At 44.9% G+C, this 26,839-nt stretch overlaps 2 protein-coding genes across 5 annotated transcripts in view; both read left to right on the top strand.

Moving 5' to 3' along the window:
- Nucleotides 1-1,820: 1,820 nt before the first annotated feature.
- On the top strand, nt 1,821-20,105 carry REG (proteasome regulator gamma). 2 transcript variants are annotated; one of them, XM_089543835.1, is made up of 10 exons: nt 1,821-2,004; nt 2,832-2,864; nt 3,671-3,733; nt 5,169-5,264; nt 7,005-7,053; nt 9,493-9,605; nt 12,485-12,553; nt 15,777-15,899; nt 19,819-19,905; nt 19,974-20,105. In XM_089543835.1, the coding sequence occupies exons 1-10, from the start codon at nt 1,945-1,947 to the stop codon at nt 20,052-20,054; spliced, it is 774 nt and encodes a 257-aa protein (XP_089399961.1). In that variant the 5' UTR covers nt 1,821-1,944; the 3' UTR covers nt 20,055-20,105. The 2 variants fall into 2 exon arrangements, with proteins under 2 accessions (XP_089399961.1, XP_089399962.1); XM_089543836.1 differs by lacking the exon at nt 1,821-2,004 and adding an exon at nt 2,097-2,242.
- A 747-nt stretch (nt 20,106-20,852) lies between these two features.
- LOC149341678 (uncharacterized) overlaps nt 20,853-26,839 on the top strand; it is a 127,868-nt gene continuing 121,881 nt past the window's right edge. For 2 of the 3 annotated variants that reach the window (XM_089543834.1, XM_089543832.1), the window contains exon 1: nt 20,853-21,336. In XM_089543834.1, the coding sequence (XP_089399960.1) occupies nt 21,228-21,336 (109 nt within the window). In that variant the 5' untranslated portion in view covers nt 20,853-21,227. The remainder of the gene's footprint in view (nt 21,337-26,839) is intronic. The other variant, XM_089543833.1, reaches the window with a different exon arrangement.

Raw genomic sequence — 26,839 nt, 5'->3', positions numbered from 1 at the left:
TACTGGCTTTCTGGTGATTGAATTGGTCCCAGTAGCACTAAATGGTTTTGTGTCAGGATTTACTGCTTCCACCCAGCTGAAGGCTTGACAGTTTTAAGCTGAGGTTTACTGATTCAAGCAGAATTTTTTGTTATTCAACATAAGATTGCTGTTTCCATTTTTCGCATGGTAGTAGCACTCTTCAACTAAAAATTTTCAGCTAAGGCTCTTGGAATATTAATATTATTATTATATACTGCATATATATATACCAAAATTTAATGAGAAAACTTTGCTTATCAACATTTGTGGGATGCTCTTAATGGAGGTCATGATATTATTTTTTATTTTGACAGTCAAAGTGCTTAAAAGGACAAGGACGACAGAAAAGGAGAGACATACAAAGTGCTTTGTATGTCTCTCCTTTTCTGTCATCCTTGTCCTTCTGAGCGCTTTCACTGTCAAAATGGAAAACCAACTCGCCCACTCAATTCCATTATTCAATCATGATATTAGCATACAATGATTATGCCTTGAAAATCTGTGGAAAAAGCACAACACCCATAAAGATTTGATGCGCTCGTCCTGTTGTCTTTTCTGTGTGTTGTGTAAATCTGGATGGTTTTATCAGGAGCAAACCAATTAGCCTGACAGCAGCTCTTGTTAAAATTAGCATACAGACAGTTGCGCAAATCAGAGAAAATCGAAGAAAAATTCTCTCGGCTTAACCGCGCGTTTGTTTGGGCTCAAATTTTGCACAGAGGTTGCATTTGGTGGTCAGTTTTGTTTTATACTACATTTAGGTGGGGTACTTGCCTGATTCGAGCAGAATTATTTGGAAATCCCCATCGTATGTGGCGACGACGATCCAAAACTGAAAGACATCGCAGCAATGGTACCCGTAGCGCCATCTCGCACCCACCGGAGAAACCCAGCTTTGCTAAGTGGAGAGCTCGTTTCTCCGATGGCTGCGAGATGGCGCCACGCGTACCATTGCTGCGAAGTCTTTCGATTTTGGTTCTCCGTCGCCACAGACGATGGGGATTTCCAAATAATTCTGCTCGAATCAGGCAAGTACCCCACCTAAATGTAGTATAAAACAAAACTGACCACTAAATGCAACCTCTGTGCGAAATTTGAGCCCGAACAAACGCGCGGTTAAGCCGAGAGAATTTTTCTTCGATTTTCTCTGATTTGCGCAACTGTCTGTATTTGTTTGCATTTGAGTTTGCTGCATTTGAGTTGTTGCATTTGAGTTTGCTGGTTATGGTTTGAAGCTGTGCTTGCAGAGCAACAAACATATAGGCAGAAATTTTATATTCTTTTATTTTTGTTTGTTCATATCTATGGAATGTCATTTTATTTTATTTTTAAATGTTTCAGAAAGGTTAGGTAAATAAAGGACAGCCGTCACAAACTATGGGCGAAATCATGGGACTCCGTTCAAAACCTCGCTAGGGTAGCCACCCTAACCTCGCGGTGTCATTCAGCACACCAAGCCATACTAAATCGTAAATCAGCGTAGGGATGTATTATAACATGCTACAACAATGATATGTCAGCTTATAACAATTTTGTGATATCTCGTTCCTTGCATGTAAAGTGCGTGAAGTCCCCACGGAAGTACGCAAGTGTTGTATTTTGTTATATTTATTTTCAACCAAATGACGCACTTGAAGCGGCAAGGTTTATGCTACGGCCTGTAATAATACTGCACCTTTTTTTCTCGTTCACAATATTTAAGGTTAAGAAGACGCGTGATCAGAAGAACCTATCGGTGCGCGGCACGATAAAATTTCGACGCCTGCCAGCGATTCACAACAGCGTCGCCAGGAGGCTGAAGTCTCGACGTCACCGTTCCTTCCAGATATTTTCTTCTTTTTTTAGATTGCGCAAAACGCGCAAAACTATCCGCACCTCACCACTCCACTCTGCTTGTTGAAACTTAATAAGGCCAGCAAAGTAATGGAATCGTTGTTCGCTACTGCCGAGAGGCTTTCCGTGTCCACGCCAGGAAAGATAAAGGTAAGTGCGCTTTAGTTTCGGTGTTATTTCTACGTGATGAAAACGTCTTTCCTCGCACTCGCTCCTCGCCGGATCGTCGAAAGTTCCGTTTCGCAATGGGCATGCGCCGTAGTAACTTCCGTTCGGCGCGCCGATGCAGCGTGTAGGCGCCTGTCTTATACTGAAAAAACACGATTTATCGCACATTCCATTAAAGTGAAGCTAAAGTTCTGTAATGGCCAGAGAAACAAACCCAAAGGTAAAGTCTCCTCCTCATGCTATTGCTTTTCCAACACACATTGTCGCCCTACGCAGTACTGCTTTGTTTGAGAGTCATGAGTTACCCAATGAATTACTAGGCCTAGTGGCATTGTCGACAGCTTTCTGACGGTTTGGGACCGCCGTGCTGGACTAAAGTGGCTTCGAGATTGGGCAGAGTATTCGCTAGTAGTAGTTGTCAACTGTTCCCGGCGTTTTGAGCGCGGTAGTGGGCGACTGGTGCCTCGTTTCAGCCGCTGTCTGTGGTGGCACTTGTGGTGTGAGCCACTTTGCCTCGCGATATTTCGTATTTCGCGCTTTGATTCGGCGTTCCTACCGTGATCCTCGCCTGCCACAAAGTGCGAAGACTGTGTCAACGTTGTGACCAACGCTCGGGTGCCTGGTTCGATGTCTTCGGGTCGAGACTGTTTTTCTAGTGACGCGCTCCACGACAGCACATGCGCTGAGGAGTGCTTGTGTGTGTCAGCATCGGTGCCTTTGTTGCTCGCTTTTGACGACTCTGTGCGGTTTCGCGCTTGCTGCCTGTGTTGCGTGCCTATTTGTGATGATTGTCGTTCTCTTTTTCTTAGGTAGAAGAGTACAAAGAAAGGCTAAAAAAAGAAGTGAGTAATGCACCGCGTGTTTTCTATTTTTTTATTTTGTAGTGCTGCCTAACACAGCGTGAGACGTGCGAAAGGCCAGAGCGTCATTCCCGCGTTTTTTGTTTTTTTTTTCTAACGTAAAATATATATTGTATGTACTGTGTCAACTTTTAGTTTCTTGTTAACTGAAATGGTGTGAAAGAGCATACCTACGCAATGAAATAAATGGCTCTCAGTAAAGTTCGTTGGCTAGTTGTTTTTTGACAGCATTTAAAATTTGCTTTATGCGGGTTGTTCACCTCTTTTCTTTAAATCTCGGCGTGATAAGGCATTGTTTAGTGTCCTGTTGGAACACAGTTTGAAATTGTTGTGAGTGCAGTACCGCCGCGGTGGCTCAGTGGTTATGGAGCCCGGCCACTGACCCGAAAGACGCGGGTTCGATCCCGGCTGCGGCGGTCGCATTTCGATGGAGGCGAAGTGTACTGTGTGACGTCAGTGCACTTTAAAGAACCCCAGGTGGTCGAAATTTCGGGAGCCCTTCACTACGACATTCGTCATACCTCTGGCTATGGGGTCTGGCGTCCCATAGCCAGAGCCGCTTTGGGACGTTAAACCCCATGAAATCAAAGCAAACCAGGATTTCTTGTCGTTTGACAGTATTTCTGTTTCCTGATAAAGTTGCTAATTGCACAACGGACCAGTTTTGTCTTACTCGCAAACTGTGCTTACTCGAGGTATAGAAAGTAACCAATAAGAGTGAATAATCAATGAGATTGACTTTTCCGTCATTTCCATTTTTTTTTTTTTTTCAATGCATGGTCTCCCAGGCAGAAGAGTTGGTTTTGCACAAATTTCCAGAGAAGATTTTGGAGCTTGAAACCTTGCTAAAGGTATGTACATTCATTTGTTATTGTGCTTCTATAATGTGTGTGTAAGGGGAGGTCAGATATATGCACAGGAGATTTCTCGCACTTGCAAAACTCTGAACCAAAATCTTGGCATGGCCTGCAGCGATGTTCTGAAGGATAGTGGTCAGGGTTGCCGTTGAGCGCATTTTAAATGGAGCCAGTGGGCAAGCTAAAAGTAGCTAAAGGTAGCCATGCCATTTATTCTTAGTGCCCAATTTGTAACAAAATAGAATGGAATCGATATTATGAATACAGTTGTCATTAAAGAACAATAGCTAATGGCATTTTTAATGAACGCAAGAAACGGAGTAATGAGTACAGTAATTTGGCTATTTCGCTTGCTCTTCAAGGTGATCCAGTAAATTGCAGATAAATAAGTAAATAAATTATTAAATGCTGAGTGCACATCGGTAGCTATCTTGCAAGAGTAATTTTGTCGCATTCTATCCAACAACTCAGTAGAATGCTGAAGCTGTTTTGAAGCCACAGAATGAACTTGATCCCTGGAATCTCCATTGGGCAGTGCATCCTCATTTTGCTACGCGTCTGTTTTTTGTCAAGTCCACATAGGAGAACAAGCACTCGGCATCAGCATTAGATACTGGAACTGGCGAAAACTTTCAATTTGCCTTGCGCCAGATGTGGAAAAGAGCATCCACCGCAAGTGTCCTTGTACGATCCCGCTGTGCGCCATAAACTCTTAACATGATGCGGGATCAAGTGCAGGCTAATTGTCTACGATTGCCATATTTGTGACTGAGCAAGATAAAAAAAAATCAGCGGCAGTTTTAGTGCCTTCACAGTTCCTAGCATTTTCTACGTCATCGGGATTGATGGCATGCAGCCTCTGAAGTGCAGATGAGGCATTTTGAAGCCGCTGCATGAGTTGTATCGCCATTTGCCACAAGAACTGGAAGCAGCGCTCTCTCATGACCCCGTAGTCTAGTGAAATCTTCTCTCTGACATAAGATGTCACCTTCTTTAGGGTCTAGCCGTTCGAGCATGTAGGCTTCCTAGCTGCCCTAGCCGTGCATGGGTGTGCCTCAATGCACACTGTTCCCGCCGGTGGGGATGATGCACTTAAAAAAAAATGGCTAGTGAATGCAATAAAATACAAGTTCTTAGTAGCCAGGGAGCCAACCCAAAATTTTGAGCTCTAGATTCGGTCGTAAAGTAGCTACCAACGGCAACCCTGAGGCGGGCAGTGCCCTGCAGCTTAATCTCTCTACCAGACCCACGTTTTGGGTGCATCTACTAACCTGTGAGCTTTGGGGCCAATGAGAGTGCGGGAGTTTTCATATATGGGGCCTCTGTGGAATTTCGTCACTGGTGTAGTCAAGAGCTATATCTCTGCATGTGCATTATGCATGGTAACATTGCATAGTAACAGCTCTGATGCTTGCCACGGTTTTTGCAGACAGAGAAATTTTCTAAGACAGACCTCACAGCTGTGCATGTGGACATCAACATTCCAGTGCCGGAGCCCCCATTCATCAACCATGAAGCTGATCTGGTGAGGATTGTCTGCTGTATATGTTGGCTAAATTCATGCTTCTACGTTGCAATGATCCTGTCCAAACTTTGGGTGATACGGGATGCCCGTAAATAATGCTGCAGCATTCTGAGCACCTGGGAGCTCCGAGGCTGCAGAAATTACGTGCCAAAATAGTTCTGTCATCGCATATGGGCTGTGTGGTTGATTGGTGCGGAGGTTAGGGGAGAATGACATTTGTTGCACTGATTTTTATTTCTGTTGCTAAGGGTGAGGGTGGTGTTGGTGAAAACTCTCAAGGTTAGGCTATACGTAACATGAGTGTCTGAAATTAGATTGAACAGCTGCCACCATAGCTTAGTTGGTAGAGCACTGTATGCAACACACAAAGGTTTTGGGTTCGGATCCCACTTGCGGCGTATGGTTGTTTTTTCTTATCTTTCAGACATTGAATTGGTGCACAACTAATTTCCCATTAATGAACACCACAAATTTAAAAAGAAATGGAACATTCCCCTATGCTTTCCTTAATTCGGGTGGCTGTTGGCTTCCTTAATGAGCATGACATACTCCCGACTTGAGGACATATTTCAGCATCACTCTAGGTTAAACAGCCTGAGTGTCTGAAAACTGGCTAAACGCAGTGTACAGATTTAAAAAAAAAAAAGCTATCTTGCAAGTAAAACGTAGACTCCAAAGTTCAGACTGGGACAGAAAGTACAAGAAAACCTCGACAATTAGGCCTCGGTTTATTTGAAATGTTAGTTCCTTTGAAAATGGATAATTTGGATAATTTTTACTGTTGGTGCTTTGCAAATGGGGTAATTTAACGTTGGTGGCCTCTAAGACTGACGGGGGACAAATCCAAATTAGTTTACACTGTTGGTCGTCTTGAGGCACAGTTTATGTGCACAGGTGAAGCGCACAAATTGGCAACGGCAACTGGTGGTTCCAGTTCGATCGCCTATGCACCCCTTGGTTTTGTCAGTTTTGCATGTTTAAACTTTCTCTCTTGTTAAAAGATTTGAGTAACATCCACGGTTAAAGGTGGAAATTGCAGCAGGTACAAAGGCGTGCCTAAATAGGAAGCTAAGCAGTCAACACACTTGAGAACAGCATTTTGGTGCTGCGCATCCTTCATCACTCTTTAGTGCTCCATGCAGCGTTACTAGAACAAGCTTTGCAAGTCTTCAAAGCTGGAAAAATGGGTTAACAGTCAGTCATTTCAACACCATCTGCGGCTTCATTCAGTGCAGTAGCGACTCTAGTGTGCTGACACTTGCTTTTTCCCGTTTTGCTGCCTTTTTGGATAATTCAAATTTCTTCTTGATTTGAATATCTCCCAGGGTCTGACAGACTTCGAATCAACTAAGTTCTTCCAAAGTGAGAAACTTGTGTAATGCTCCATAGCAGACGTCATATAAAGAAGGTCAAATGAAGTGACACTTGTGTTAAGACTGCCACTAGATAAGTTTGCTGCACTTGACAACATATCTGTGCATGTTTAACAACAACAAAAAAATGGTTACATCTCTTCCATAGTCAATTTCACCTTATTCAGCCAACACGAAATTGCCACTACTGTGAGTTATCTGCATTTCCATTTGGCTGAATCTGGCTGCTGCTACCACACTGTTGTGATAACAGGCCTCATCGTCGTCGTTAAAAACTCGCCCTTGAGGACGAAGTGAAATACAAACATTGATCATAATTTCTCGATACATACTTCAACTTTGCTGCCTTCTCTCTGCTTCCTTGCAGCCAGCAGCAAAGAAGAGGCGGCTTGAAACACTTGAGAATGAAATTACGGGTGAGTGTTGTTTATTGTGCTGCTGCTTCATGGGAAAAATAGCCGTATCAGGTTACTTATGCTCATTTTACGTGGATAATTTCAGTAGATATAAATGTTAAAAAAGTTTCATTTCACTTGGTTTGCACCATTTCTGTGTGGCCTTCTGCATGTCATGCGGCCACATATTCTCGCCAAACAAGTCTGAGCTTAAATATACTGTACAAAAGCTCGTGGGACTGGTGCTCGGTGGAATTCGTTGTCGGGGCAGCAAATGTATGGACGATGCAGGTATTGCAATGATTGGAGCACCATAAGCATGCTTAGAGTGCTGAAGCAACAAACTGCACTGTTGTGACCATAGCCATTGCTGTAGTCTGGGCCATAGTCATCAGAGTGCTCACACGCAAGTGCAACTAGATATGCCATTAAGCCATGCTTACATGAGCATGTTACCTTTAGCCAGGATGCCGCCATGTATATCGCTTAGTTACACTACACACCATTTGAGCACTTACTCAATGCATGCGAGCATCCCGGCCGCGGCGGCTAGAATTTCTTTGGAGGAGAAATTCTAGAGGCCCGTGTACTGTGCGATGTCAGTGCACGTTAAAGAACCCCAGGTGGTCGAAATTTCCGGAGCCCTCCACTACGGCGTCTCTCATAGCCTTAGTCGCTTTGGGACGTTAAACCCTATAAACCAAACCAAACCAATGCATGCGAGCACTGTCCTGAGATTTTGGAGCATGATTCTCATTATCCTGTTTAGCAAGGTGTTGAATGACTTGAAATAGTTTAGTCCATGTATGCTTATTGTCCTACATGTAGGACACTGCATTTTTGTGCAGCAAATCTAAAAGTTTATTCTGTGGAAGCTTGCACCCGCTAGCGTTGGTCCCAAAGGATCTAAATTCTTCCTGTGCAAGGATTGTGTTTTGTGCGTTGTATGCATTTGAAAGATCCTCCAGTCTTCTATGGACGCTCTGGATGCCATTTTTGAAGCTTGACCTCATCAGCTGTTTGTAATTCTGCAATGGAAATAATTTTTGCGCGTTGTAATGAGAATGAGGCCGTAATGAAAAGTTTGAAGCTTTACACAATGTGATAAGTAGCAAATTTGCCTAGTAGCCTACATTGTGGGACAGCTCAAAAGTCTGTGTTGAGAAAAATATTTCCACCAATAAAAGGATGATTCTGAATTGTGGGGTGAGATTAACATTTTATGTCGAAAATAAAAAAATTAAGTTTTTCTGAAGTTTCAGCATGTATGGGTGAAGAGTGGGCTTTATAAATTTATGCTAGGAGATGAAAGGATTCTGTTGTCTCATGCTTGTTTGTTGGGGTATTCTGCTGTCATTTCTTCTAGTTTTAAGATTTGTGTGTGATGTGCTTAGGTCAGGGAGCTCAAAAGCATTGAGGCTATCTTTTGGCAGTGTTCGAGAATTGTTACCTAAATTAGTGGGCTCTCATCAAGCTGAGCAGTATTGGCTTCAGTAGCAGTTGAATATGGTCGCGTGTTGGTGCTCAGTGAGCTCTAGAAATGGTCACATCCCCAGATTTTATTTCAATCTGGTCACACTTAGCTTTATTTGAAGTTTACTCATCCTTTCAGTACAGGAGAGAGGAGAAAAATATAGCAAGAGCTATAAAGGTGTAGCTTGACAAGGCTCTTGCTTCATCCAGCAGTCACAGCGAACAGGATGCAGAAGTGCACAAAGGTTATGGATAACAGCGCGTATGTAATAAACAGATATTAATACAATGCCTTGCATAACGATCACATCACAGAAAAGCAGGTAGTACTAAGATCAAAATTTCTGAATTATAGAGATACAAAAACAACACACAAATATCGATACAGTCAGACATTTCCATAATCACTTACTCATTCACAGTCACGTTGCATGCCATCCAATTAGTACGCATTCTTTGTGTCTTTTAAAGTCTCCTTGCACAGGCTATGCTGACTGGGTGACTTGGAAATGGTGTTCTCATATAGCTTATTTTATTTTTTTTTGTGGGTTTTGCTAGTCTAAAATTGTGCTGCAGAAAGCTGTCTGCAGGTTTGGTCTGAATTTTACGTATGGGGAGTTATGCTGCGTAAGAGTACTGCAGTGCTGAGAGGAGCACAGTATTTTCAAACATCGCAGAAAGGAGCATGTGCATCTGGTGAAAGTGGCTGAGGGGTTTGATTTCTTTCTGTTAACATTTTATGGCTTTCGATTCTGAGAATAGTTTACCTGGGATTTCATATAGCACAGTTGGCAACATAACTTTTGACGGTGCTAAGACAAAAAAACACTGAAATACACAAGTGAGGCACTGGTTTGTCTGTGTTTCAAACAAGTGCCATATTATTGTTATTTGGTCCTGTCTTTCCACTGTTCAAATTAGGGGCTTCAGCCATGCGGTCTGGCGAGTTACACCGACTTCTCTCTGTTTTCTTGTTTAATCGTGCAGGCACCAAGGTGCTGGTCCTCCCAACTGGCTCAGTCACCACTAACAACCACATTGTCAGCATCGTCGACATTGTGAAGCCGAAGATTTGGCAGCTTGTAGATGATACCAACATTGTGAGTATTGATGAAGACCTCCATCTTTGTGAGTTGTGGCTTCCTTTTGCATGTCGCCGTGCAGCTGTGCTTGACTAAAGGCAGAATCTCTTCTGTTGTGGCTTGAATGTATAATGTGAGTTGGAGATTGCTGGTAGTTTTTATTATTGTGATTACCTCCCTATCACACTCCTGCCCCTGAAGATAAGATCTTTGTGGTCAAAGGCATGCAGTGCCCGGCACATGGTGTAAATTCTGCGCCATTGCTTCTAAATTTCCCTGGGAGGCAACCGCAGTGGCTATATGGTAATGGTTCTCAGCTTCTGACTCGAAAGATGCGGGTGGTCCCAGCCACGACAGTAGCATTTCAATGGAGGTGAAATGCTAGAGTCCCATGTACCGTGCAGTGTCGGTGCACATTAAAAAAAACCCAGGTGCTCGAAATTATCTGGAGCCCTCCACTTTGGTGTCCCTCATAGCGTGATTTGTTTTGAGACATCATACCTCATAAACCATAAAAGGCTCTGGAAACAAAAGCAGTGCCATCCAAGACCTTTGAAGCCTAAAGGAGCGCTTTTTGAGGAGCTGCAATGCTAGTGTTGTCCAGCATGCTTATATATTTCTCACATCGATCTCGTGGCTGTAAAAATGTGGCAGCAACGGCGAGTGCCCGTGGCAGTCAATAGAGAAAACAAAGTCCAGAGCTGCTGAGCAGTGGAGTTTTAAGAATTTCTTTTGTTGAGGAAACAAAGGAAGAAAGAGAGGGGCTCATTATGACATACATAACTTAGGCTTTGGTCATGTATTGTCAAGGAAGTAAGCTTCTAGGTTCAGTAAGGAAATAAGGTACTCCACCTCAATTTTGAAACACTTGCTTCTCACAGTGTGTGGCACTGGAACCTGGCGCTCCCACCTTGGAGCTCTACTTCGTTTCTGCATTGCAGTTTCTTTAAAGAAACACTGAGGACAGATTAAGGTTGACCTGTATTAATAGATTGCAGAGTTCTGTTGACACAGATACTACTTTCATTAAAAATAGAGCTTTCAAAGCTAGAAAAGTCCGAAAAATGAAATGCAGGTGTTTCCATCACCTGCCCATTTTGCAGATAAATTGTCGACAAAGTTTTGCAACATGGATCTCGGAGGCCAGGCTTACACCATTCGCTTGAAACAGCGATCACTGAATCCTTTTTTGGTATAGCCGTCAGAAATTTGAATAGAGCAGTGGGGAAAATTTTAAGTGCAATTTCTCTGCAATTAATGCATCTTTTGCTGCTGGGCAAACATCAGCGTGTCCAGAAAGAGCCGTAGAATACTCTTACTAAACAGATCACAGATTACTAAGATATTCTCCATTAAGAGTTAGTGGAGAATACCTTAGTATCTGTGATTTGCTGATGGCATTGCCTTGCTAAGTTATTCAGGGGATGAATTGTGAAGCATGATTAATGACTTAGATGGGCAAAGCAGAACAGTGGGTCTATAAATTAATATGCAGAAAATGAGTGGTGTACAACAGTCAGTAGAACAATGGTTTAGAGTTGGTAGTGAAGCGCTGGAAGTGGTAAGGGAATGAGTCTACTTAGGTCAGTGACCACAGATCGGGTTCACAAGAGTGAAATATTTAGAAGAATATGAATAGAGTGAAGCGCATGTGGCAGGATCTCTCGCATTATGAATGGCAGTTGACCAATATCTCTCAAGAGAAAAGTATATAGCTGCTGCATCTTAATGCTATTCACTTGTTGTTGCAGAAACGAGGAGGCTAACAAAAAGGGTTCAACTTAAATTGAGGACAACGCAGCAAGCTATAGAAAGGAAAATGGTAACTTTAACTTTAAGAGACAGGAATAGGGCAGTGTGGGTCAGGGAAGAAATGAGTTAATGACATCCTAGTTGAAATCAGAAGTAAGGAATTGGCTTGGGCAGGGCATGTAATGCGAAGGCCAGATAACCGATGGTTGTTGAAGGTAACGGACTGAATTCCAAGATAAGGCAAGCATAGCAAGGGGCGGAAAAAAGTTAGGTGGGCGGATGATGTTAAGAAGTTTGCGGTATAGGGTGGCTGTAGCTGGCACAGGACAGGGTTAATTGGGGAGATATGGGAGAGGCCTTTGTCCTGCAGTGGTTGTAGTGCTGCGGCTGATGATGATCAATCCCCTTGTCAAGCGCGCTATATAAAGTGCATTTAGGGGGAGTGCACTGCAGTCTTTCAAGTGCACTTTGCTCTGCACGGTGCTAAACGGGTAAGCTTAGTGCACCCGTAGATACGAAAATGGCAGCTGGCTAAAAACAAAATATTTCGGAATGGTGGTTTGCAAGCGCAATGTTCAGAATTATGCTCATTCAGAGCATTAGAGCACATAAAAATGGAACGTCATTTTTCAGACATGGCCGCATTAAATGTGGTTTATTGTAATAGTGCAGCAAGTTCCTAGCATATCCAGAATCCTGACTGCAAACAGCATGGCAGACTACATACAGTTCGTTTTAGTGCCGAGTTTTGCTGGTCGCTGTCATAAAACCATGGCACAAATAAAAAATTTATGTAACAGGTAAAATTAACTTATATGTGTATTTCTTTATATATTAAATTTTATGATCAAGAAAATCACTGCCGTCGAGGCTACATATTCAGCCCTCAAAGTGTGTTTTGTGAATGCACTCTGACCTGAGTGCACTTTTCGTAAGTGCACTTTATTTTGTGCTCTTGACAGGGGTATAACAGCAAAAATTAAATGGAGTGTCGGTGTTGCAAAAATTAGATGGAATGTCAATGTTCCTTTAATGGTTTGCTCCTTCATTAAGGAGTGACTGGCTCATTTGGCTCATTTTGTGGCGTAGTATCTTGCACCTTGCGATCTGATAGCTGCATTAAATTCTGCCTTTGTCTCTTGCAGTTGAAAATGTGGATCCAGTTTCTCATACCGAGAATTGAGGATGGCAACAACTTTGGTGTCTCTATACAGGTATGTACCCAACATCAGACTGTCTGCTGCTGTTTCGATCGCATGAGTTGTTAAAGGAAATTTTGCTAAGTTTTATCTGTAATGAAGTAGACTCCCTTTTAAGACGATCTTGAAGCGACCAATTTGTCTTACCAGAAGTTCGTATTAACAGAAGCGCCCTAAGTACGATGTGAGCATGCTAGGTGTGTCCATGCATGTGTTACATGAAAACAGTCAACAAAAAAAAGCCTTCCAGGGAGATGATGATTGCAGAGGGAGCATTTATTGCACATTGCCTAAAGTGAGCTGCAGACAAAGCATGAAACATGCTCCCATTATCCTACTTGAAAATGGCATCGGTATAGCTTTTTTTTCCAGTCTTCTGTTTTTCTCTCACTGGATCTCATTGTACAGCTATTTGGGTGTGCTTCCATTCCGATTTTTTCTTTCCATCCTGCTCCGAGCACTTCAGTGGTGCCCAGCAGGGTAGCCATGTGTTCTGCAGCAAAGCTGTTCCGAAGCACGTGAGCAGGCATGCCCTCCCATTAGCCACACATGCAATGTGCGCAGTGCTGATACCTCGATATCTCTTCGCAGTGACAGCGCGATTTGCGATTCTATGTCAGTTGAAAATCCCCCCCCCCCCCCCCCACACACACACAAACACAGTTTTTTAATCCTCACGTCAGAGAACGGGTGCACTTTGGTTTGATATCTCTTGGAGAAAAAAGTATTTTCAAATTCTGAAATGTGCAAAATGTTTTAAGTTCGTGTATAAACTAGTCACTGAAAGTTTGAAATTATAACAAACTTTTTGAGCTAAAATTTTCTGACGCATGAAAAAAGCATTTTCAGAGTGTTCTTTATGTAAATTTTTTACTCTGAGTTTAAATTTGCTAAATAAAATGCAATGTATCTAAATATAGCTTGATAAATTTACTTTTCAACATTATCAGTTTGAGCCAAAACGTTCTTCAAGAAGCTGAAAAAAATTATAGAAACAAAGAAGTATGTGCTATACCACGCCACTATGCATCAATCACTGATGATTGATGCATAGTGGTGTGGTAACAAAAGAGTTGAGTGGATTTTTTTTACATTCAGTCTTAGGGAAATCTAACCAAATGGTCTGGCATTGTTCATCTTTTCCGAGTACAGTCGCCGACCGTTTATTCGGACCTCACGGGGACCGCGGAAATGTCCGAATAAACAGGTGTTCGAAAAAACAAATTCAGAAAAAAAAAGAGAAAGAAATCGTTTATTTACATGCACTGGCTGATCCCGGGCTGGCGTTGCACGTCTCTTCGCCCAACGCCGCCTCTCCTCCTCCTCTTCTCCGTTCCTTCTTTCACCACCTCCTCTACTTGCCTCCTCCCCCACATCGTTTCGAGAGCCGTCGGGCCTCATCGCATCTGCACCGCTGCGTGCTACCACGGCGCTCTCGCGGGCTTGCAGCCGCCGGCCTGACGTTGCATAAGTCAATGCTCACGCGCGCTTCAACAGACCCCTTTCGATGACAAAACACCGGCTGTAAGCCGCCCTAGGCTAATATCGCATCTCCAGCGCTGCGTGCTACCACGGCGCTCTCGCGGGCTTGCTGCCGCCGGCCTGGCGTTGCATAAGTCAATGCTCACGCGCGCTTCAACGAAACGTCTTGATACTGCTACTCGGGGGTTCAACAGACCCCTTTCGATGACAAAACGCCGGCTGTAAGCCGCCCTAGGCTAATATCGCATCTCCAGCTCTGCGTGCTACCACGGCGCTCTCGCGGGCTCGCTGCCGGATAAACAAACAAAGCGGCTCCTGGATTGCCTTGAGATGGCTTACTAAGCTGCGGCCGGGACTGGTGTGGCGCGCTACCGAACCACGCGGAAACGATGATGATGAGCGGGAATTTGCAGTAGCGCCACCTCGCGGGGCAGCTAGGAGGCTCAGTTCAAAACAAAAATGGCGTTGAGCGAAGTGAACCGCGCGTCGGTGAGCGTCGGTGCGACAAGTGCTGCCGGTCGAGTTGGCTCAAGGAGTGTCCGAAAAATCAAACGAGAGGCTGCAAGATGTCCGAACTTTCGGCAGTTTTTATACATTACGGTCTATGGGGAGAGTGGCGGTGCCACGAAGCAGTCTGAATAATCGAGCATGTCCGAATTTTTGGAGTCCGAAAAATCAGTCGGCGACTGTATTCCTTTGAACCGAGTTCATCTTCTCAATGGGAATCTGCTGTATTCTTATCTTCCATTCAACAAGGTCTGTTCTTCAGTGTCTCGAATGAGAGTGTGGACAAGCAGAGGCAGCATATTGCTGCTGCATATCTTCAGATTTCTTCACCATTGGCCACAGGAAGGCAGATGGATGCAGCTCTCTTAAGGGGGGACACCGGTCTTGAAAAGAAAATTTTATTAATTTAGTCATAGTTATGAAATTTTCAGGGCACATGTATTTTCGTGCACTGATTCTAGATATGTCATTTAATTTCATGTAAAACAATTCCTTGAGCACTTATGCACTTTTTATGCTAGTATTTTGCGGAGAGTTTTGAAGAAAATTTGCTGCAGGAAACTCGCTGAAATGTATGCCATTGGGTTCTCTTGACACCGAGGAATACAATAAGGGTAAAATTATCATTCTGGCTCTCATAGAACTTGAGTAATAGGGTACTGAAGCTGATACTTCAGAAACAGGAATACACACTTTCCTTCTCATTTCTGAAGCGACAACTTCAAAACTCTATAACTTAAGTTCTATGATATGCAGGAAGACAATTTCACCCTTATTGTATTCCTTGGCGTCAAGAGAACCCAATGGCATACATTTCAGTGAGTTTCCCGCAGCAAATTTTCTTCAAAACTCTCCGCAAAATGCTAGCATAGAAAGTGCATAAGTGCTCAAGGAATTGTTTTACATGAAATTAAATGACATATTTAGAATCAGCACACAAAAATACACATTCCCTGAAGATTTCGTAACTGTGACTTCATTAATAAATTTTTTTTCAAGACCAGTGACCCCCCTTAATTTGATTATCTAGTTTGTTAAATGTCATGCTTTTATTCCACCAGCGTCAAGGGCAATGAAAAGGTGCCTGTAATTAAGTGATCAGCATATTTCGAACATATTTTCTTTCTTTTTTTTCAAGTATTGGCAGTTGAGATTATTTAAAACCTCAGTGAAAGTTTGCACGAGGTTTGAGCCTAATAGGACCTGCTGGCCTCCTTTTTTTAAACCTGAATGTCTTTTGGTGGTGTAGGAAGATGCCCTGACTGAAATTCGAGCAGTGGAGGGTGAGGCAGCAGCGTTCTTTGACCAGATCTCACGGTACTTCTTGACACGAGGCAAGATTATTGCCAAGGTGGCCAAGTATCCCCACGTGGTAAGCCTCCTTCTGTCTGCTCTTATAGTCATTCAGGCCACCTCACAAACAGTTTTGAATTGCGAGGTTTTTTTTTTTTCTTATTTTGCTGTGTGCCTGGCCATCACAGGCCAGTTTCCAGGTGTTTAACATTGCCATCTTTGCCAAAAGTAACCAAGCAACTGGGTTTGTTTCTCAGCCATATAGTGTAGCCCTTACGGTACCCCTCAAGACCAAAATGTTTTCGCCCTTTGGTATGTGCCGTGTGTCGTGCCAGTCCCTTTGGCTTCAGGTGCATGGGCTCTCATGGCTGGGTTTGGGTTGGCAGCATGCCTTGAAATCAGTTGATCGCTGTGTCGTTTTATTCCTGGTTGACTAGTGGCACGTGGTTTTCTTGGTGTTGTTATTATGCTGTGTTTTTGTCGGACGCTGCAAGACCTTCGAATACTTGCAAGAACTTAGCTCAATAATTCTGCCCATGAGCGTTTTGTTGTACCAGGCTGCTCTTTGAGCTTTTGGTTATAGTCGTGTTGAAGACTTCAAGAGCCTGTGCATGTCACAATCGAGGATTTGGTATTATTGTATAAGTTGCTGTTATGTCAACAATTCAGTATTTAATGGTTGGGGCTTTGAATATGGGATTTTCATCTCATTTTTTGTATTCTGTATCTCTTTGGCTATTTAATGAAATAGTTGGTTCACTCACTGTAAAGTTCCACAAGTAACCAGTAAATTATATAAATGCCTTCGTTTTATGCAATTTGCACTGTGCCTGCAGGAATTTTTGCATATCAGAAGGGCATCAGTGTTTTTGTTGCTCCTGTGTGTTCATTAAGTACAGTAGCTAATTAGTGCTTGATTTCTTATTGCTGACGGGTAAGCTAAGGCATAAACTAATGCACAGCAGTTTGGTCATTGTGGTTGTTGGAATATGGCCGAGTCTAAAACAGTGGTCTTAAAGGAGGGATCCACAGATAGTTATCTTGTTCTGTGCAATATGGCAGTAGACAAGTGTTAACACAAAAGCTTGTGGTAGCTTCTGTGGCAGATACCTCTCTTCACTTTATTCAACAGTTTAGTACCGTTTGATACGGGGCAGTGGAAAATTTGATATATTGGAGAGCGGAATTGTAGGCAGGCACTTGCAACCAAGGAAAGAGGTTCAGTGCTGTGAAAACCTGTGTTCTTCGCTGCTTTTACAACTTGTGCTGTTATCTAGTGAGCACGGTCAAAGCCGTATCATTTTCTTCCTTTTCAGGAGTTCCTGAAAAGGTGGGGAGTCGATGCAAATGTGTTTTGTAGTGGCAGTCAAAGAAAGCGGGCAGATTCACATTCCTTTCAACAGGCAGCACAGCAGTTTCAAGCACTTTGTAACACATGCTAACAGTATACCCAGCACACAGGGGCACATTTGAGTGCGAAGCGAGGGCTCTAATTTTCCTTTTTGCTTCACTAATTTCACTTTTCGTATGTTCACTGATGCCACCCTTGCACCACACTGCGCCAAACTGGATAAGCCGTGCCATCCTGATAAAAATTGGGAAACCTGCACCATGCTGCTCCAAACTTGCTGTTCTCAAATTGGGCAGTGCTGTGCGCCTGCTACTAGATATAACCTTAGTTATTGTCACCATTTCAGAGTTTTCAAGGTTTGTTGAAGCCCACTTATAACGAACATGACCTGTCACATGGCATTCATTTTGCAGCAAATAGACTCGTAAAAATGAAGATCGCCATGCTCACCGCCGTGGTGTACTTTTTTTTTTATGCCGTAAGCACAAGCCGTAATCTGTCTGAAAAAGTTTTGGCACAGGTTTTCAAGCTGCTGCTTGTTTCCCTTGCTTACAAAATGTGAGCTGCTCTCACATCAAGATGGAAGCTGATCGAGGTCCTCAGGCTTGCTTCTCTCTAGAACCTGCCTTTCGCCGGAGTGATTCCAACTGGCCGGTCAGTTAGGCCTAGCTTGAGTTAAAACGATCGAAGGCTGTATTTAATTATTATGCAAACATCATTTGGTGCTATAATTCACATGAGAAGATACAGCGATTTTCACATATGTGGCACATAGCCTCTGCTAGAATACTTTCTTAGCAGAGCACTGAAGAGCGACAGCTTGTAGAAAGAGCCTGCATCAACACTACTCACGGGTACACAGTGGCGACGCAGTCAAATTTATGGACCAAGTAAATAGCTGTTCGTACTCATGCAAAGTCCATTTGTCAACATCTCACAAGCAGCATGGTCTATGGCAAAAGTAGCGGAGACGTGTGAACTGCCCATTCACTTTAGGCTAAGAGCTGTGCGATTGCACATGTTTGGCAGCAAGCTTTTCAGCTATGAAATGCACCATCTCAATTCATAGAAACTCGTAACCGGTGCATGCAGCTCGGGCAATATCAAGTGTTACTGACGAACACACTCCAATGCAGAGTGGTATCTCACTGTCCAGGGTTCAGTTGATGTGCGATCAGATATATTATTACCCGCTGTGAATTAGAACACGTATTTCTGTTTTAAGAACGGGGTGGAGGGGTGTATAGGGAAGGACAAGAAGCGTTGGTAATGCACTAGCGTCCCACTCCGCATTGGTCTCGCAAGATTCACACCTAACACAGATAGTCTCGCAATGAGCTTGAAGTGTGTGCGAACCTGCAAGACAGGGCAGTGCTGGGCTCGCTTGGAGGATTTTTCCTGCTGTCACATACTTGTAACGGCTATCATTTTCACATTGTGCGCATGAAATTTTTGCTGCTCATGTACGTTTGCGATAAAGATTGCTGCTTAGAGACTCCTTCCTGCATGCGGTCCTCTGGCGCCTGTGTTTTCGTTGCAAACGAACGCAGTCTCTGGGGACGGTCGTGCTATTCAAGACAATACGAAAAGTGTAATGCGTTTTTTAATTGCCGTTCGATCTCATTCGAACTAGGCCAGTGTTTGTTATAAATGAGCACAATTGTATGGAGTTGCTACGTTTGCACTTCGCCATATGTGTCAGTTGTGTAACACGGTCAGCTCAGTGCACCACCATGTGTTTATTAAAAATGAAGTGCTATAAATCGTGCAGTATTAGTTCAGGCTGTGTGCTCACTCCAGGCAGAATTGTCAAGGACAGTGCTGACTGGCTTGGCTCACAAGGCAACTATATCTGATTAATTACTTCCGAATGAAGCAAGCACAGGTGTGCAAGAAAACATGACAGAACTGAGGGATAGAAATGAATTAGAGGACTGATTTCAATGTGTAGGAGATTTATAATACCTTTTAGGCTTTGCAAAGAAACGTTGTGAGCCAAGCCGTACATCGCCACATTTGAGCTACGGTGCTTAGAGTATGTATGTCAAGTATGTGGTCTTCAAGTAAGCATTGAGGCATGTTTTGCAAGGTGTCTCCTCTTCTGTTATACAGTATAACATTTCTAATTGACCTGTCAGGTTCAACCCTGTGCCTGAAATAGTGGCTAACTTGATTGTGCAGCGCATCTTTACATCATACTAAATCTTTTGCTGCATTGTTTTGGCAACCTAAAAGATTTCTAGAATTCTTCTAAGTCAGTATTTAATTGCTCCAAAGTGCTCTAGATTGGAAATTTCAGTGCTCCAATCTTCTCCTAAATCGACAGTATGCTTCAAATTGGAAATTGTGGTGCTTCAAAAATTGCTCCAAATTTCATTTCACCAAAAGTATCACTGTATGTTGTATATTACCCACCACACCACTGAAGGCCCAGAATAGTACAAAAGATGTTTGTTGTGTTTAGAGCCAAATAATGCTGGCCTAGGCATTCAGGAAATATTCTGAATAAGAATGGTGTCATTTTTCCAGTGTTAGTCTCATTATGTGCTTCATGTTGGCTCAGCTTTGTTATTTGTTCTGTTTGTTTTTTGTAAATGTGTGTCGCTAAATTGGCATTGACATCGAGCACTTCCTCTACACTGTGCAGGATGACTTCAGACGTACCGTGCAAGAGCTGGACGAGAAGCAGTACGTGAGCCTGCGGTTGGTTCTGTGTGAACTCAAGAACCACTACGTAAGAGCGTTTGTTGTGCAAGCATAAGTGAACCCTGTGAGACTAACTTCCCTCCGCTCTTGTTTCAGGCAACCCTTCATGACTTGATCACGAAGAACTTGGAAAAGATCAAGAGGCCACGAAGCAGCAATGCTGAGAACATGTACTAGCTTTTACACTGTAATAAAAAAAAAAGAAGACATATTGGGATTTCAGCAGAATTTTTGTACTCAACACATGTATGATTGCCTTGCTGTGGGTGAGGCACTGTGGTTGCACAGGCCGGCCTGGATCCACCGGCGCCTATTGGTCATCTGAGCCTGCTCTTTTATTTATACAAGTATTTGTATAAAATGCATTCGTGTTTCTCATTTGAAATAAAAGGTTTGCCCTTGGCAGGCTTACTCTGGTAGTGTTGATAATGTTGAGTTTGTGGCCTGGGAGCTGCTTTGAAGTTTTTTTCGAGCGCAGGAAGGCAAAATGGTAAGAATTGAACCTGCTTCAGTGGGGCGCATATTCGTATGAAATGTTGCAGTGTTCTTCCATCTCAAATAATAGCCTCGCCCTCGGCAGGCTTCCTCTGGTGGTGGTAGTAATGTAGAGTTGGGCTGGCAGCCGTTTTGAAATTTCTGTCGCTCGCAGCAAGGTGCAATATGGTAAGCAGTTTCTTGGATTTACGAAGTGGTGAAAGGGGATAAATTCGCTACACGAATGGCCACGCTGCGTCGCAAGCTGATAAGGCTGAGTGGATAATAGTCGCCACATCCATTTCGTGTGTGTACCACGTTTCTCAACGTCTGTGGTACTCTGGCAGCACGCTGAACCCGGCAGAATGTGCGCCAATGCCGTGGGGTGATGTGTGGCGTGGGTCGCGCGGTTGTGTGCGCGCCCGCTAGATGTCGCCACCGCCGCGCTCCACTTTCCACGGCGCTCTTTTTTTTTTTTTTTTTTCATTTCAGTTTTTGCGTTATCCCGCCGCGGAGTGGCGGATGCAGTCTTGGCAGACGCTGGTTGCGCTGGTGAGAAGAAGAGGGATATGCGCATGCGCCTTGCTCGGCCTTCGAGCAGACGTGTGAACGTGAAAATCCGTAGGTTTTGATACATACGGTTTCGGTAGTTGTCTTGATTTGTACAGTGGCATGGGTTTGGGCACGTGTGGTGGTGCGCGTTTCGTCGACGCACGTCCTACACCTGTGAGGATCCGGTTGTTCGTCGAGGGTGTGTTGTGAATGGGCTGCGTGTACAGTGCTGGTGACAAGAAGTGGAATTTGTACTGCTGCTGCTACTGGTGGTTGGGCAGACGAAATTCCTAAGCCTAACGATATTCAGCGATTCATCGAAAGATGCACAGTGGTACTGCGGACAGACTCCGGATAGGCAACGAAGTGAGGGAACTGAAACTCGGCCGCAGTTTTTCCAGCAGCTCTGGCTCGGCATTCCATTCCATTAGGTGTAAGTGGTCTGCCTTACTTTTTCTTTGCGCCTGACTGGCATGCGTACGTACTACGTTTGTCGTGCGTGGTGCGACGGTAAAAAGCTGCGTTCGTGCCGCGGCCCATCTTTAGTTGTTACTTGCCTGGAAAAAATGCGTGTCTTGAAGTACCTTCAATATGGGCATACCTCGCTCCTTCCTTCGGCTGCGAGCGGTCGAGTCCGGAAAGGACAACCTCGACGGTTTGGTGATAAAAAAGCACGTCGGCTCGTTGGCCTTCTCAAACCGGAGGGAGGGAAGCGGGGGGGAGACACCGCATATTTTGCTTTATTTTCTTTCTGCTTTCTTTTCGTTACGTTTGCGACTCTTAAAACCCCACGCGTCACTTGCGTGTTCCGGGCATCGCCGTTTGATCTTTGCTGGCTCATAAACAGCTTGAGAGACCCGATTCAGCGTCGGCAGCATAAATCGGTGTCGTAATCGAAAAAAAAAAACGAAAAAGTACATGCCGGTTCATCGCACTGCCAGTAAGTACTTTGCATTTGTTTTTTTTTTAATTTAACTGTCAGGCTCTCCGTTTAGCGTAGTGATCAGCTCGTGGTTCAGCAAAATAAAACAAATCGAACGCTACTTGTGTCACTGTCGCGAAAAAAAAAAAAAAAACTTCCTTTACCTGGCCGAGTGTTTTTTGACGTGACCTGAAACCGAGTTGCCAGAGTTCATCAACGTTATGTTCTCTACCAAGCCTTTCTGTCGCCGCATGTCATGGGGCAGGCAGTCTTGCTTCGTTTTATTCGCCCGCGGTCCGTTGCCGCATCCCGGAAAGAGTACCTGTGGGTTGGCCACACACATATTCATGCACGATCTCTTCCGAGCCTGTTCGCTTACATCGAGCTAGCTGTGAGGACATGCAGAGCTGTTCAGTCATCTCGCGCCTACACGTAACCGCTCGAAAACAAATTTTGCTCCGTTTGCAGAGGCGTACGACACTCGGAAAGGTTTCGTTTCTAAACTAGTGCATTATTATTATTTTTATTTTTTATTGTTGACTGCATCCCACAATGAAATATCTTCTGATCCCATTGTCTTTGGCTTGATGTCAAGGGACCACTTTGAAAAAGTGTCTGGGCTATCTGAGGTCAGAGACGACTGGTTAATACGGACATTCGCGGTACTGTTTCGTGAACTGTATCCGGAAACATCGGCGCAGCGGTGCCGCTTACGCGCCAAGCTCAAAGGCTGTTGATGGCTGACCAGGCACATGGGATGAAGGTGGTGCCTTCGAGTTATATCAGACAATTTTCCCTGATTGCCTGTGTGTATGCAGTAAGAGTATTGCCTGAATGTTCCTTATTCTGGGATATATTGTACGCTTTTTGGTGGATGTTAGATTTGGTGCTTCTCATTGGGAAATGTATCAAACAAGTCTGCTTCCTGACTGTCTCGTTGGAATTTATTCACTGGTCGAGAAATTTGGCCTTATAAGCACCGACGAATTATATTTTAAAATAAAAGATCGATAACAAATAATGGTTATTCATATTTTTTTGTGTGCGTACTGGTACGCCGGCTTGACAGCACTAATTGTGGTGCTTTCATTTTAAGGGTTTGATGTGTAGTAGGCATTGAAAGCTTCGTGATAGCTGCTGCACTGTCTCGGACGAATTCCTGCAACAGCAAGGATATGGGGCGGTGAGAAGAATCACGGTAGGTAATTGTTGGGGAATTTTTCTGGCGCGGTACTACATGGCGGCGTTCACTGATCTGTCTTCGAAAAAATGGCCATCCGTATCACACTGCCAAAGACTGCGGCCGTTTTCGTGATGGAGGCCTGCCCCGTTCTCGTTCACATCCTGTGCACTGATCCGATTCGCTTTGCATTATTTGGTCCACCCGCCATGGTTGCTCGGTGGCTCGACTGCGTAGCCCAACCTCGCGGGATTGTATCCCGGCCGCATTTCGATTGAGGCGAAATGCAAAACACGCCTGTATGCTGTACAGTGTCGCCGAATTGGTCTGGGTACCGGCTCACTCGTCAAACCCGGTGAACAAGGCAGCCCCCGATAAAGCTCGAGGATCTATTAGCCGTGCTACTCGCACGTCAGAATGAAAAGAGATGGCCTATTTTTATATTGCGAGATCACTCAGCATTATCACACTCAGCGTTACAGGCTAGAGAGGCTAATCTTCCCACTTCAGCATAAAAACCTAACCAAAGAACAGGAGGTAGTGTGTAGATAACTCCAAACTAAAACTCTCCCTAACCCCGTTGTCCTAAGCCATGTGCACCCGGATAAAGATATCTAAACTAGACATTGTAAGAGCGGAATTGAAAGAAAGAGAAAAGAAAAATCAATTAACAATGGGGGAAGTATAGTCTAGGTGGCGCAAGCTGCCGCTCGATACAATGGGTAAAGCCATTACCATCCATCCATCCTTCTGGGACTGTCCGACTGATCCCCCACCAGTATCGCTTCAGAGGCTCGCGCACCCGGGCCCGGCTCCGACCTGGAAACCTAAGTACAGGTCGTGACAAAAGCGAGGTCGCCGTCTGTCTCCGCTGACGGCCACCTAGCGAGATCAATTAGCCGATTTGTAAGTTTAGCCGATAATAAAAGTTTTCCTGTCCAAATTTCGCCTCGCCTTTTCCCTCCCTGCACCGCACACGGTGTGATCTCGCTGCTCATTCGCCTCACGGCTGGCCACTCAAACCGAATGGGTTCATCCAGCGACGCGTTGCGTGGTGCAAAAAAAAAAAAAAAAAAGATGCCCAGGCTTAGCTTGGTTAAGCCAAGACTGCGTTGCATATTGCGCGGTCTTGTTGCGCAAGGTATTGCTTGGCGGCACTCGATTTTCTCAGCAGCTTTTTCTCCGTGACGTATGGATGGATGGATAGGAGCGCCCCCTTTGAAACGGGGCGGTGGCAACCGCCACCATGCTCAGCCGTCCTTTTTTTTTTCCTTTCCTTTTCTTTTTTTCACTTGGTTTGGTGACGTCACGTCACCAAACCACGTGACGTCACGTGGTTTGGTGGCTGCCCGGCCGCGCCCAAGGGCTGAACCAACGTTAATGGAACTAGTTCCATTAATGAGTGATTGCAATATGCTACGCATAAAAGGTCGTGAGGATAGGAAATGTGCAGTAGCTGCCTCTGAGTGGAGACCGCAACCGCGCCTTGAGGTAGAGGATGGAGGAGAAGGAAGAGAGTACGTAATGAAGTGTTGTTGGGGTTGGTAAAACATTGTTGTCATAAAGAAGCAGGGCCGGGGTCACCTTGAGATATTTTGCCAGTCTTGCGTGGACGCTCACGACGGCGTCAGGTGGCGGGAACTCCGTGCTTCCAGGCTAACCTCTAGAGCACTGTCCGGAACTGATGGGTTCCGGGGAGATAAACCAGCAGAGCAGGACGCGTGCATAAGGGGAGGAATTCACACGGACGAAGGATTCCCGATTCATTTCGACCACTCGGGTTTGTGCTCTAAACATCACACAGCATACAGGCGTCTAGGCAAAGAAACGCTGCCGGGATTTGGATCCGCGTCCGCGCAATGAGCCACCGCGGCGCGTGGGTCGTGGACTTGTCCGCGCCGGACGCTCAACGGAACTAAAGGAGGGCAGTTAATAATTGATTGAGGAAAAGAAAGTGACTTTCGGGAAGAAGGGTTCGAACCTGACCGCAGCAGTTGCGTTTCGATGGAGGCAAAACGCAAAAGGCGCCCGTGTACTGTGCGATGACAGTGCACGTTAAAGATCCCCAGGTGGACGAGATTATTCCGGAGCCCTCCGCTACGGCTCCTTTTATGCGTAGCATATTGCAGTCACTCAGTTCAGCCCTTCGGCGCGGCCGGGCAGTCACGTCACGTGGTTTGGTGACGTCACGTCACGTGGCGGTGACGTCACGTCACGTGGTGGTGACGTCACGTCACCAAACCACGTGAAAAAAAAAAGACGGCTGAGCATGCTGGCGGTTGCCACCGCCCCGTTTCAAAGGGGGCGCTCCTATCCATCCATCCATACGTCACGGAGGAAAAGCTGCTGAGAAAATCGAGTGCCGCCAAGCAATACCTCGCGCAAAAAGACCGCGCAATATGCAACGCATTCTTGGCTTAACCAAGCTAAGCATGGGCATCTTTTTTTTCTTCCTTTCTTCTTTCACTCCCTCCTTTATCCCTTCCCTTACGGCGCGGTTCGGGTGTCCACCGAAATATATGAGACAGTTACTGCGTCATTTCCTTCCCTCAAAACCAATTTTCATTTTTCTTGATTGAAACGCGGCTGGGATTTGACTACGCGTCCTCGTTCTTACCAGCCGAACGCCATAACCATTGAGCTGGAGCAGCGGCGCACTCTTTCGCACTTTCACGAAAGGGGGAAGAATAATCGCTTATGAGAAGCAAAGGCGCAGTTACTGCCCCACTTCTCTGTGGACACCTCAACCGCGCCGGTGGGGGGGGGGGGGGGTTGAGGGACGGTGGGGAAGAAAAAGGAGTAAAAGAGATGCCGGGCTCTGGGGGGCTCTGAGGACATAATTTCGACCACCTGGGAATCTTTAACGCGTGCAGTTTCTCCTGCATCGAAGAAACACAACTTGTGAGATCTGCGTGTACGGAGTAGGAGCGACAGGTAAATGCGAATTAGTCGTGGAATCGCAGCTGAGCTCGGAACAGGGAGCACGCGCAGATCATAAGGTGACAAGATTTGAAGACATGCCTTTTTCTTTCTTGCTCATCCCCTCCTCCTCCGGTTCTTTTAAAGCATGGAATGCGTCTAGCTCCCGTTGTTGGCGATTTGCGGGTTACCTAGGCGCCAGAACGGAGGGGAACCCAGGGGCGAACCTGAACCAACTTTGGCGAGGTTTTCAGTCACCCCCTGGCGCCGGAGTAGCGAATGCGTCAACAGTCCCTCCAGAATTCGGTGCCACCGTTACTGCGCATGCGCGGGCCGCGCAGCTCGTCGCAGCGGCTGATTGGAAATATAAGCGCGTCGCAGCAGCTACGTTCGCCCAAGCGATTTCTGCAGCAAAATACACCCCCCCCCCCCCCCCCCCCCCTAAAAAAGATAGTAGTAGCTGTAGTGATTCATAACTACAAAAAGGAAGAAAAAAATTACCGACGATTACGTTACTTCCTAATGCGAAATTTGAGCGCAGCAAATAAGCTGTTTCACCTTTTCGATAGATTGAGGCAAAGAAATCGAGCAACACATGTATGCGCTATCACAGATTTTTTTTTTATTTTTCACACGTATTCCTTTAACAAAGACTCCACTAACAGTTCTTGACAGTCATGAAGGAAGCTTTGTGGTCGGAGAAATAGACTGATATATGTTCGACTTGGTACACCAATGCTTGATTCTCAAAGACGAGATCTATACAAGTGCCTCGCGAGGTTGTCACAGCCGTGGGACGCGTTACGAGCGAGAGGAACGGGATGTTCTCCCGCATAAGTGTTAGGAAATTGCTGTTTGTCTTTATGTCAACATTAAAGTCCCCCACTACTAACATCGGTGTGTATCGATGGACGG

This window comes from Amblyomma mixtum, chromosome 5, assembly GCF_055824585.1.
Source record: "Amblyomma mixtum isolate Tamu chromosome 5, ASM5582458v1, whole genome shotgun sequence".
NCBI classification, from domain to species: domain Eukaryota; kingdom Metazoa; phylum Arthropoda; class Arachnida; order Ixodida; family Ixodidae; genus Amblyomma; species Amblyomma mixtum.
The sequence above is the reverse complement of the archived record's forward strand: the minus strand, read 5'-3'. Positions and strand labels throughout refer to the sequence as shown.

Bases quoted from the DNA above. Each gene is read 5' to 3' on its own strand.
- REG (XM_089543835.1), top strand. From the start codon at position 1,945: ATGGAATCGTTGTTCGCTACTGCCGAGAGGCTTTCCGTGTCCACGCCA. The intron at 3,734-5,168 runs GTATGTACATTC...CGGTTTTTGCAG, and splicing joins AGCTTGAAACCTTGCTAAAG to ACAGAGAAATTTTCTAAGAC. The intron at 7,054-9,492 runs GTGAGTGTTGTT...TTAATCGTGCAG, and splicing joins ACTTGAGAATGAAATTACGG to GCACCAAGGTGCTGGTCCTC.